The following is a 13,800-nucleotide window of genomic DNA, read 5'->3' as shown; positions in this document are numbered from 1 at the left end:
TATACAAATATGTTTTGTACATTGATAAAGGATTTTATTTAAAGATTAAAAGTGTAATAAAAATTTTATTTTATTATACGTCAATCTAATTGTGTTCAACTCTACTTGTACTCTTTCAAGATTATTTTTAATATTATCATTTTATTAATACTATATTTTCAGTACTTGTAATCCTGTTATTATCAAAATTCGTTTCGTTCTCAATATATATATATATATATATATATATGTATATATGGGGCATACTCTGTGAAACGGACCCCTCCCTCTGCCCAGAACAGTTTCGAAAAAAATGAGATCTGCGACGGCTCAAATTAAAACTTGTGACATATACTTTCAAAAGCCGTCTGGCTTTTTTCTGAATTCAAAATCTAAGATGACAACCGATTTCACAGTAGTCTTAACAAAATTCAACTAATTTGCCAACCACCTACTCAGCAATGCGGTGAAAAATAACCCGATCTGAAGTTATCACGGTTGGGTAGAGTAACCAGGTAAACGTAGATTTGACTCCCTTTCAAGATCAAATGGGGAAATTTTAATTTTTTTAATCCCTAGAAATAAGATGAGCGAAAAATTTTACTTTCAAAATTGTAGTGTGGTCATCAGTCTTCGCGACTTAGAAGTTAACCCAAGGTTAAATCTTATTTTACGTTCGTAATTCGATTGGAAAACGGGGTGCATTTTGTGATTAAGGGCGCCAGCGGCAAAGAAACTTTTCATGAATCAATTCTCACGTATTTTTGCCTCCTGAAAATAAATATTACAAAATTTGACATCGTACATATTTTGGCCGTCATTTTGAAAAATCTACCAAAAATCTCTTTTTTAATGAAAATTTCTGTAAATATTAATTTTTTAAAATAAAGTCTGAAACAAAAAATGAAACTCTTTATATTTTCTACAAACAAAGTTATATACATAATTTTCATAATACAAACGGTATGCGAGTAATTTTACTTTACAATCCCGTATACATCAGGCTGTATATGCTCTACCACAAATGACTTCGCATGTTTCTTATGGATTTTGGTTGTCTGTCAAATCTTCTCATATTTTAGGAAATTGTAGTTCCAGGTGTCCTGATTAAAAGTGTCAATGGGCGCGATCTCCTAAAATTGACACTTTTATATAATAATAATAGAAATTATTCAAGTTTGAACAATTATATCTCGAAAAGTGTTAATTTTAGGATGTCGCGTCCATTGATACTTTTAATCAGGACACCTGGAACTACAATTTCCCAAAAATATGAAAAGATTTGAAAGAGAACCAAAATCCATAAGAAACATGCGGGGTTCTTTGTGGCAGAGTATATACAGCCTGATTCCGTGTATATATGGGATTGCAAAGTAAAATTATTCGTGTACCGTTCGTATTATAAAATTCGTATTATATAATTAAAAATTACGTATATAATTTGGTTTGTAGAGAATATAAAGAATTTTATTTTTTATTTTAGACTTTATCTTCAAAAATTAATATTTACAGAGATTTTCATTACAAAAAAGATTTTTGATAGATTTTTCAAAATGGTAGCCAAAATATGTGCGACCGTCAAATTTCATGGTAATATTCATTTGCAGGAGGCAAAAATACGTGAGAATTGATTCATGAAAAGCTCTTTGCCGCTCGCGCCCTTAATCACTGCATCCCGTTTTCTAATCGAATTACGAATGTAAAATAAGATTTAATCTTGGGTTGATTTCTAAGTTGCTAAGACCGATGACCAAACTACAGTTATAAATGTAAAATTTTTCGCTCATCTTATTTCTAGGAATAAAAATAGGGATTACGTTAAAAAAATAAAAATTTTCCCATTCGACCTTGAAAAGAGAATCAAATCTACGTTTACCTGGTGGTTACTCTATCCAAACATGATAACTTTAGATTGGGTTGGTATTTTCCACCGTGCATTGCTGAGTAGATGCTTGGCGAATTAGTTGAATTTTGCTAAGCTACTATGATCGGCCGCCATCTTGGATACGCCGTTTTGAATTTAAAAAAAAACCAGACGGCTTTTGAAAGTATATATCACAAGTTTTGATGTAGTAGACCTCATTTTTTTCAAAACTGTTCTGGACAGAGGGGGGGAGGGAGGGATCCGCTTCATGGAGATATATATATCCCCCCATATATATATATACACACACACACATATAAATCTATTACGTAAAGTACACTTACTTGGTATTGAGCCTGTATGACCTGCTTGCCCTGCCTATTAAGTTGATTAGTGTGACCAGTAGTACTAGTAGTAGCCAATTTTAATCCTTTTTGTGCTAGTAGACTTTCAACAGAGATTATTTGTCCCCCACTATTATTTGTTAAAACTTTTGCAAGTATCTTTTGTTGTTGTTGTTGCTGTTGCTGTTGCTGATGAGGTGATTGTTGTATTTGTACAGCAATTGGTTTTCCTCCGATTTGTGCAATTATGCGTTGCATTCCTGGAGTTTGTTGTATTGGTTGCTGTTGATTAGCTGTGACTCGTTGTTGGAGTTGTTGTTGCTGAGATCAGAAAATTTAAATAAAAATAAATAATAAATATAATAAATTGTTTGCAAAAATACCTTCAGCTGTTGTTGCTGTAATTGTTGCTGTTGAGATTGAGTATTCGACGGTGAGGATTGTTTGATAAATATAGTTTGACCTTGAAGACCATGGCTCGTGAGTAATGATTTAATTTGACTCGAACTAACTAATTTAATCTGTGATGCCAAAAGAGTTTTCCCCGGTAGTACATGTTGTTGTTGCTGCTGTTGTGATTGTTGTTGTTTTATATTAGTAGCTTGTAAAATACTTTTCCCTGCTTGATTTGTTATTATAGTTGATTGCTGTTGCTGCTGATTTTGCGCTTTTGTAGATGGTAGTATCGTCGTTAAATTTGTAGTAGTTCCGTTTACTACGTTAGAATTATTGCTAGTTGAAACAGATTGCTGTGCAGATTGCAACACAGAGTGTCCAGACAGACGAATAGTTTGCAGACCAGCAGATGTCGATACTTGAATTTGGTGATGTGAATAATTATGTTGATTCGATTGTAATAGACTTTGAGCGGCATTTGTTTTGAGTACAGCGATTGATTTTCCTCCAATAGTAGATGCCTTTTTTACCATCGTTATTGGAGCAAGTTGTGATTTCGTGTCTATCGCAATGTTATCTCGTTCTGTGCTTATTACATTTGTGATAGTAGCTGAAGAAGTTACAATCGATGCAATAGAAACAGGAGTTTCGACGGTAGAAATTGCTGATGTTATTGCGTTAACTGGTATTTCTACATTAGTATTAATAGTATTAACAGAATGTTCAGTACTGACAGGATGGTTAGAGACACTTTTCTCTTCGGTTTTATGCTGCTCTTTCCTGCAAGAAATGAAATAAATACAGACATTTATTTTTCTCAAATACTATTAGTTTTCAAATAAGTATGATATTCTCACTTGGGAATAACAGGTTGCGTAGGTATAGTTGTCATTCGCCTTTCTTTTTTGACAATAATTTCCTTAGTATTTGAAGAGTGTTCCTTATTTATATTGACTGATTTGAGAATTGGTTGTATTACTTTATTTCGTGATGTATTACCAACGCTTTTCTTATTTTTCGCAACACCTTGTAATTGTTGATGGACCATTTCTATAAAAGATACAAAATATCTTCACACACTCACATAAGCAAATTAGAATTGCGAATGCTTCAGAAATTTCGAATTGCAATAATAAATAATGTAAAAATACAATAATGTATAAAATAAATGAGATAAATAATAAATAAGAACAAACCGAATTCAGATTCAGATCGTCCTCGATGAAGATAAAGCCATTCCTTCCGACGAGGATAATATCTAACACAGGGATCTGCCTCGTAATGTAACCTATCAAGCGCTCCTGATACCACAGAATGGAGATATCCCTCTTTTTCGTCATTATCTTGTTCTATGATATATTGTGAATCTTTTAGTAATTGACAAATATCAGCTCGAGTCCCTTCACCATTAGGAAGTCGAGCAGTAGCATCTCTAACTAATGCTAAAATTGTTACAAAGTTTGGACGATCCGGCACCAACAACGAATGTCCTCGTGCTTTAGCTTGTCCTGAAGCTTAATATAATTAATATAATTAATCTTATTTCTCTGTAATAATACTCTGTAATGATTAAAAAAATTTATAAAATATAAAATATTTCTCTATTAAAACAAAATGTAAATACTGATTTATACAATTTTGTATAAAAATATTTTTAATTACTAGAAAATATTGAACAATAAATAACAAGGAACTACAAGTCAGATTTTTATATTTTCAAATTCTTAGAACATATACATTTTGGCCTTATTATTAGGTCATCCTCAGTACGCACGCACGCACGCACGCACGCACACACATCTATACATATATATTTATAAAGAAATAAAACGCAATTTGACAAAATTAATAAAATAGTTAAATACAATTTATACAATTTATAGTTATGCAAAAAGTTGGTAGTATTTCTTCATATCTAATATCTTCCGCAACACTGCAATGCTTTTGGTCTGGTAATATTATCGGTTATATTCTTCTATTATATCACAGTCATAATAAGTCCACAATAATGATAAAAATATTGAACTTAATAATTCATTAAATAAAACTGTACCAGCACACATTTTCAACTGCGATTGTTAATCCAAGATATAATCTCAATAATTGAAACAATAAGTCAATTTAATTCACAAGAAACAAATGCGATCAGAGATAAAAATTGAAACTAGTTCAGTCAGAAATTGCTTGTATTATTTCTCTGGCTTGTAGCCTCTTATTGTCATTTATTGTTTATTATTATCCGAGCCATTATAAGATTATCTTTATTTAGAAAATATCAATTTAAATAAATATTTTTTCTAAATTGAGAATATTTTTACACAAAATTATACTTTTTAATTAAGAAAAAATAATTTTTTTTATTAAAGAGAGAATAGATTTGAGTTATTATTAATTATTAATTAAATATAAAAATTTTTTCACAATAACATAATGTATAATATAAATCAAAATGTTTTAAATCTAATTAAGCAGAAGAGAGTGAGAATTCCTATTTTCAGTCGAAGCAGATCTTAAATGCTTTAATTATTTACTAAATAATATATCACATACTTATACAAGCAATTTAATAATTTCCGAAATAATTTTTGATGCTAACAAACATCTAGTAAGAATAGACTTACTAAACTGTTTGTTAGCATCAGAAATTATTAAATTGCTTAATATATTATTTATATAATTTAGTATGTGATATTACTATTTTGATTCTGTACATGAATACGTTTCCAAGTCTAGAGAAACAAATCGCCGCGCTGTTTGTATTATAGAATCGGAAATGTAAACAAATTCACAGTAAAATTATTAAAGCATTTAAGATTTGCTTTCGAAAATAGGAATTCTTCATACTTAATTAGATTTATTATTTTATCCTCGATCTTATTTCAAATTCAAAATGTAAAATATTTTAGTTTTAATAGCATTTACTTGTACATTTATACTATATCATATTATTTTGTACTATATTGTATTTTGTACACAATCAGTAGAATACGTTTTGTGATTGGTTATAAATCACGTACATGTTAGTGTGTATTAATATTTATCATAATGTGATTTATAAGCTTTTGGAAATTCGAATCTAGCATTCGTTGTATTACAAAGCATGAATTGAACATACCAACATTATGTTGATAAATTCCTTTGACAGGACCGACTACGGATGCGTAACCGTGCATGCGATAAGTAAACGCCTTATGAGGTGCAGTATAACGCATACGTTCCTGTCTTCGGAATTCCTCACGTTCCTCTATTGTAGACGGACGGACTTTCCATTCTGTAGGAAATAGCGGTCGAGGTGGTTCCCAATCAGTTCCAGTGGCACTAGCATCCATATTGGTAGATTCTAGTGCGGGACTTCCGCTTCTACCACTTTGCATAATTCCACTTGTAACGGTTGCATTATTGCTCATATTATTATTATTAGAAGATAGTTGAGAATGCTGCGATTTTGTAGATGTCACAGTACTAATAGTTTGAGTATATGGTGGTGTCAACATATCTCTAAAATTATAATTATAAAAGTATAATTATTAAATATTTTTCTATTAATAATGTGCTGTTTAACTCACGATTTATTGCAAAAAATAATCAAGAGAATTTAAGGAAATATGCAAATAAACGAGCAAATAAGCAAGTTGATTGAATAAAAAAAATGCATGTATTTAATTCAAATATAATATAACTTATAATATAGATCGAAGATTCAAAAAATTAGTACTTGTCACAATTCTTACTTATACATAAGAAATTTTGTACACAAGTCCTGTAATCGGGCATCAGAGTCTCTCCCAGCACCAATCCATGCGTATATGCTTTGACCCTTATTTTCCAAATAAGGTACGAGTTCCTGATCTTGTTCTTGTCGCTGATCTAAATCTTGAGAATACATTAATTCGCCAGCAAGAAATCCGAGAGCTAATGGTACTAAAGTAGGCCATGAAGGTACCAAAGAATACCTGCGACATGAATTTATTAAAAAATGCTACTTACGATCGCATACATTGACGATCGCACACAAGACAGAAGTCTTATTTGATATTACCAGTCATTTAAAGGTGAAATAGGATTGCCTTGCCACTGCATTATTGCGTCCTTCATTTCTGTCGCACTCATTCGATACTCTCCCTTAGAAGTAAAAGCGTCTCTCAGCAGAGAGAAAAAGCATGTGTGCGTCTCTTGCATCAATTCCGTCCCGTTGTTCACATTTATACCTTCACTGGATGATACAATCATTTTCGTTTCTGGTATTGATATAACTCTTTCATCTTCGTATCTATAATATTAATTTAATTTAAACATTTTAATTATTAATTGATTAGAATCATTGTTTTGATTAGAATCATTAGCTAATTAATTTATTACAATCATTGTCTATACAGGGTGTCTCAGAAATAAGGTCTGCATTGGCGGCGTAGAATGGGTCAAGGGGAACAAAAAAGTCTGATACCATTTTGAGATATTCGCTGTAGTTTTCGAATTACTATAAACTTACTTGACATTGTCGAGTATATCAATTCCATCATCAAGTTGGATTGGTAATTGCATCATATCAATACTGTCTAAGTCAAGCTCTTTTTTCGATTCATTTTCTTCTTCTTCTTCAGTTTCAGCTAGCACATCTTCGTTTACGCCCAAACTTAATTCGGTTTTAACTTTGTCATATTCTATATCTTCGACTTCTTTTTTTATCTCTGGTAAATTGGTTATTGTTGGTTTAATACCCTTTTGAATTACTGGGCTGCTGTAAACACACAAGAAATGCATTAAAAGCAATCCTATCCATATTTTATATTTATCTAATACGTGTATAGCTAATAACATAATTACATTTTCTTTTTGGTTACTTGAAGTGCTTCATATGCCTCAATAGGTTCCGATTTAATAGGTGTTGTCATTTTATTGTAATCTATGTCTACGATATTAGATTGTCTATTGTCGTCCGTTGTATGGGAGTAATCACTGTTATCGCTTTCGTGTTTCACAGAATTCGAATTTGTCAATTTTGGTGCGGGCGGACATAACAAATTTTGTTCCAATTTAATCTTCTTCTTAGCAGATGTAACTTTCATAGAATTGCCAATTGTAAGTTTCTGCTTCTGACCAATTTGTGATCTTTGTGTGAGATCGGCAAGCGCAATTCCTTGAGTGTTCAGTTCTGGATGAAGCTATGTGTACATAGTGTAGTTAGTATTGCTTAAATAAGTAATTGTAACAAAATAATGAAGTATTATACATACGTCACGACGGGCACGTCGTTTTTTATGTGCAATTAACATAGCTCGGTAAGTCTCTTCTGTTTGTTCACGTACAAACAATGCTCTACTAGAAGTATATTCCATTCGCTGCAAAGTGGAAAATACAGGTCGAATTGTATCGTCTTCATGACTGAGCTGTAGGCCTTTAACTGACAATCCTTGAAGATTCATAGTAAAACGTCGTTTTCTCTTCTGTTTAGCTCCAGTCATTTGATAATGAGGATAATTTTCTTCGTTTTCAGATGTTGTATCAGCAGACAATCTTGTGTTAGTTCTAAGTTCTGCTCGAACTGCATTTAGCTCGTCCAAATAGCGCAACTGAGTCTTTTCTTCAACTATTATTTATTTTCATATTAATAATATTCTACAGTCATTATATATTTTTTTGTCAAATTTTGATGTAAGTATGTGAACAATATACAGTCAAATAATATTAGATATAAAGCAACACACACTCACCCATTATTGGTTTTGATTTGCGCCAATGAAATTTAGACACTGTGCGGTTTACTGGTTGATTGAAACCTTGCCTATATGCGTTTGATAACAAACTTTCTCGCGATTTTAGTAGTTGATTTGCTAATTCATATGACCGTTTTCGTTCCTCGAACAACGATCTTTTTTTTTGCGCTTTACGAACCAAACCACGTATTCTTTTAATATCGGGACGATAGTGACCAGAAGAAAGATGATTGTGAAACATGTCCAATGCTGTTACACCAAATCTATAATATATTTTATTTTAAATGCTCTAATTAAATCAATTTCAGAGAACTCAGTCTATTATTCTCATTTTGTGAAAAATCTTGAATAATGACTACCTGTCGTTTTCTCTATTGAACAACATTTGCAGCGATTTCTCCATTTGTGCTTCTATATTGGAATCTTTTGGAAAAGTAGGCAAAAGATTATACAATGTTTCTCGTTGACTTTCAGTAAGCCACTCATTCCAAAAACGTGGATAATCTAGCATCTCCTTAAAGATACTAAAATGTTCACAAAGATCCTGCGGTAATTTTACTTTGATACTAGCAGCAATGCAAGTTTCCCATCTCTAAAAATCAATTTATTAAAATTAAAAATTAGAATACTAACAAAATATAATAATAACTGTATACTTATTTCAATAAGCTAATGTAAAAATTTTTATAAGTTAAAAATTATAGAAATGTCAACTTTTTTTTATTAAAAAAATAGATTATTCCTTGTTTATTTTTAACTGTATAAAAAGAAAGTTTAATTTTTTCATCCTTACATGGATCAAAGCAGACAATGCATCCTCAACTGTCCACACAAATATCACAAACAAAAGTTTGTGTCTGTGAAGTTAGCATGATTTAATGATATTAATTGTCAAAACAATAATTCCAGTAACACTTTTCACCTAGTTTATTGTTTATTTGAAGTTGATTATTATTGATATTTTCAACATTTTTATTAATAATTTATAATTATAGTGATAAACTTGTTTAATCAAACAGTATATATTAATTTAATACTTACTTACAATATACATAACTTCTGTACGATTTTTTTTCATCGAGTTATTCAACGTTGAAGCAAAAATGACCCTTTTGCTTCAATGTTGAATAACTCGATGAAAACAAATTGTACGAAGCTTCGTAAAAAAGCAATTAAAAATAAAGATTCGCTCTTTCGAGTGATTTAAATCGCATTTGTGTACAATTTTTAATCCACTCCGTGGAACTTCACAAATTTCGATTATGATATATCTTCATTTATGTTTGTGACTACTTTAAAAAACGGTCTCATGGAGATTTTATGAAGTTACACAAACATAAATAAAGATATATCAGATCTCAAAATTTTTTACGAAATTTACGGAATTCCACGAAGTGGACTAAAAATTGTACATAAATGCGATTTACATCATTCGAAAGAACGAATCTTTATCTTTAATTTGCTTTTTTACGAAGCTCCGTGCGATTTTTTTTTCATCGAGTTATTCAACGTTAAAACAAAAGAGTCATTTTTTAAACATCCTGATACGATTTTTGACGAAGTTATTGTATCTTAAAATTTGCCTATTTTTGCAGAGTAAAACAGGTGTTGCGTCAATTTTGTTGACCAGTGTATATCGTGCAAAATTTGGCATCTATAGAATTCGATAATTCTGGTTATAATTCGCAAAAAGCGTAATGATCGTGATGGATGAGACGCTTGCAATGCTTAAAAATAAACGTGAAAGTATCTGTATACTACACAATTATATAAAACTAAATTTATAAATAAAATATTAAATTTATTTGATAATTTATACTGCAATTATTTTGATATTCAGAGTGATGTAATTTGTAAACACAAAATTATCTTTTTTACAAAAAGATAAAAAAAGGCGCCAAATAAAAATAAAATCCAAATACTAAATTTAAAAAATACACTAAATTAAAAAGAAATTTTAATAGGAAAAAACTTGGTGCCGTTGGAAAATTAGCTTGGTCTAGTGGCGCCAAATTTTTGCCCATAAAATTTTTTTTAATTTAGTATTTTTTTTTTTAATTTAATATTTGGTTTCATTTTTATTTAATTAAAAAATAAAAATATTATCATTTTTTTTGGTTTTATTAGCTAAAAGAAATTCAAATTCATGATGATTATTATTTTTGGAAAAGAAAAAGTAGGACCACTTGAATATTATTGTTTAAAAGTAGTTATACAGCATTAGTGTTTCAACGAAATGTATTTTCTGTTTATAATTGGCGCAATTTAAAGATTTCACATATTTTTTCTTTAAATTATTATTACTTTAATAGTTTGAAAAATTGGTTTGTGGAATAGGTTTAAAATAAAAAGTTATTTTTTTATAGATTGAGTTATTTTGAATACCTACATTTTTTATACCGAATTTTTTTCCATACAATCAATACCTTTTGTTTTATAAACAAAAAAACGTGCTTTTTGCAACTATTCGATTTTTTTTTCGAATATTTTCTTCACAAATCTCGTGTCTCAAACATACGCATTTCTTTTCTAATAGCCTTTCGAGACTTTTGTTGAAAAGAAATACTGGTTTATAATCTTTTTCTGGTAAAATTCTACTTCTATTGAACTATTCTTGTTTATGAATGAGGGGTATACTGTATAATGCGCATAAAAAATCGTAAACAATTAAATATCTCCTAAATTGTTGCGTTTCAACATGATTTATATTATTCTGGATTAATAGGAGGGGTACACTATTACAATTTATTAAAATTATGTTATTTAAAAGGCTCTCTGCCCCTTATTGATGCGGCCGATATTGTCGAGAAAGCATTTTCGATCGTTTAAAATAAGTGACTAGTGTGAGAAGAAACTCGCTGTCTCGTTCACTTTCGGCGCGCCGCAGACGAGCACACGGCCATGGGCTCGTGCTTGTATGTGTGTTACAGCACCACGATAAATAACCGAATTTATAGGCGTGGAAAAGTAACGTTTTGACGACGAAATTTATATTGCATTCCATTTTGTTATTATTTACCTAATTGTGAAAATGTGACTTGTCTCGTACTTATCATGGTCGTAATTATCGATGAAAACTAAAGTTATCTTGGAATTTTATATGTAAAAGCGTATATTTTACTCGTTTCAATAGCTATCGAATCGTGCATTTTCTGCCCAAATATAGGCTCACTTTACGTGCCTTTTACCATTTATTAACTGTCAAGGAAAGAAAGAACAATTTTCATCAATTTTTATAAGTGTTTTAAAGTGATTTCGTTATTTCGTTTGATCTAAATTGTCTTTATTTTTAAAATAGCATGCAATATAAATTAACGTGTCATTTCTCATTTCTGACGTCACGATTCCAACATGGCCGCCGCGACTGGTCAGAAGCCTTAAGGAGATCCTAAAGCGAAGCTCGAACTCCAACAAAGTCACCAGAAGTCACTGTTTCTCCAGCGCATGTCTTTATATACTTCCACACCAATATCTCACGCAACCTGCGAGGGCAAGTCAATAAGTTCTTAGAAAATCTGTCAGAGGCCACTCGCAGTGTCATGTCACATTATCTTTTGACAAGTAGCATCTTTCAGCTGATTACTGTCAAATTTTAAGCGGAATTCATCGCGTGATTTCTGTAGATGATTAAAGCGAACAACCTTTTTTGCAAAATGGAAAAAAGTTTGTGCAGTGATCAAACATCTACATATAAAAGGTTTAACGCCGAAAGAAATCACAGCCGAGTTGGATAATGTTCACATTTGTACCAGAGTTTGTGACTGTTTACAATTGGGTGAATGAATTTAAACGTGATCGTACATCCACATGTGATGCATGTGTCTCTCGTTCGGGACGTCCAATTGAGGCTGCTACGCCAGAAATCATCGATAAAATCCATGATATTGTTTTGACTGATCGACAAGTAAAAGTGCGTGAGCTTGTTGAGGCTACAGGCATATCACATGGCACAATGATTTCAATTTTGCACGAACAATTGGGTATGAAAAAGCTTTCGGCAAGATGAGTGCCGCGTTTGCTCACTGTGGACCATAAGCGCGACCGTGTGACGATTTCAAAACAATGTTTGGAGATGTTTCAACGTAATCCAGATGAATTTCTGCGTCGATTTATTACTGTGGACGAAACATGGATCCATTACTTCACACCCGAGACGAAGAAACAGTCAAAACAATAGACTTCACCGAGTGAACCAGCTCCGAAGACGGCGAAGACCGTGAAGTCGACCGGAAAGGTGATAGCCACAGTTTTTTGGGATGCACGCGGTATAATTCATATCGATTACCTTCCGTCGAAGCAAACGATCAATGGCGATTACTACACAGCCTTCTTGAACCGTTTCAATAACATTTAAAAAAAAAAGTCTCCATTTGATGAAGAAGAAAGTGCTCTTCCATTAAGACAATGCATGGGTTCATACGTGTCCACCACCGATGGCCAAATTCAACAAATTCCGCTACGAATTGCTTCCTCATCCAGCCATATTCGCCAGATTTAGCCTCCTGCGACTATTTCCTGTTTCCAAACCTGAAGTAATGGTTCGGAGAAAAGAGATTCACCATCAGAGAGCAGCTCATCGCCGGAACAGAGACTTATTTTGAAGGGTTGGACAAATCATATTATTCGGACGGCTTGAAAAAGTTGGAGAATCGTTGGATCAAGTGTATCGAGCTGAAACGAGACTATGTTGAGAAATAAAAATGAATCGATCACAAAAAATGTGTTTTACTACGTTTTTCTAAAAACTTATTGACTTGCCCTCGTATGATACACGCAGTCACACGTGTTTCGTATAACAAATTCATCGCGATAAAATATCTAAATCTAATTTTAAGAACCCGACGTTATTTGTTCGTATAAACTACCTATTTGTGGATTACTATTTCGTAAGTACAAGTAGCAAAACTTTTGTATCAAGCAAAATGTTGTTACAACTTGACAGCTTGAGACGCCATGTTACACTAAGAAATGGTAAAAAATATATTTATTTTGAAATTTTTGGTCGTTCTCGCATAAACTCCACCTCACAAACACGTATTAATGCGTATACTTTAATCCTGGAAAAAGGTTTTCGAATCTGTGTAAAAGAAAAAAGTATTTGTCAATTTTGTCGTACAAAAATTATATGGCTTAGTCGGTAATACAAACGGCTGTAAGATCCCCTTAAGCCATAAAAAAGTAACAAATTACAGCCCAAGTGCGAGAAGAATAATCGATTGTAATTCATTCATTTATTATGACTCAAGGCGTAAAAATCTATTGTAGATCTGGGTTTACTAACGACATAAGACTTAAGTCATAAGACATTGTCGTCAGTCTTTTTACTATGGTCCTATGAATACTGTCTTATCAATGTTTTATAAAAATTAATAAAACGTCTAACACTTCACACACTGCTAACACTTCATACATACAAAAATTTCCTAATTATACAATTATTGTTATTACATTATTAAATTCTATAGTATTTTTTATATACTTCAAATATTCTTTCCAATTTTAA

At 31.6% G+C, this 13,800-nt stretch overlaps 1 protein-coding gene across 1 annotated transcript in view; it reads right to left on the bottom strand.

Annotated features, from left to right (window-relative positions):
- Positions 1–2,157: 2,157 nt before the first annotated feature.
- LOC108749535 (nuclear factor related to kappa-B-binding protein) overlaps positions 2,158–13,800 on the bottom strand; it is a gene marked incomplete at its 3' end in the record, with an annotated part of 43,396 nt that continues 31,753 nt past the window's right edge. The window contains exons 5-16 of the mRNA XM_018488294.1: positions 8,657–8,889; positions 8,295–8,560; positions 7,818–8,170; positions 7,408–7,745; positions 7,073–7,321; positions 6,623–6,853; positions 6,315–6,536; positions 5,699–6,081; positions 3,780–4,097; positions 3,441–3,633; positions 2,571–3,363; positions 2,158–2,508 (exon numbers count right to left, since the gene is read on the bottom strand). Of these exons, the coding sequence (XP_018343796.1) occupies positions 2,158–2,508; positions 2,571–3,363; positions 3,441–3,633; positions 3,780–4,097; positions 5,699–6,081; positions 6,315–6,536; positions 6,623–6,853; positions 7,073–7,321; positions 7,408–7,745; positions 7,818–8,170; positions 8,295–8,560; positions 8,657–8,889 (3,930 nt within the window). The remainder of the gene's footprint in view (positions 2,509–2,570; positions 3,364–3,440; positions 3,634–3,779; positions 4,098–5,698; positions 6,082–6,314; positions 6,537–6,622; positions 6,854–7,072; positions 7,322–7,407; positions 7,746–7,817; positions 8,171–8,294; positions 8,561–8,656; positions 8,890–13,800) is intronic.

This window comes from Trachymyrmex septentrionalis, unplaced genomic scaffold (genome assembly GCF_001594115.1).
Source record: "Trachymyrmex septentrionalis isolate Tsep2-gDNA-1 unplaced genomic scaffold, Tsep1.0 scaffold292, whole genome shotgun sequence".
Lineage (NCBI taxonomy): Eukaryota > Metazoa > Arthropoda > Insecta > Hymenoptera > Formicidae > Trachymyrmex > Trachymyrmex septentrionalis.
Note: the sequence above shows the minus strand (reverse complement) of the source record. Positions and strands in the feature narration are given on the sequence as shown.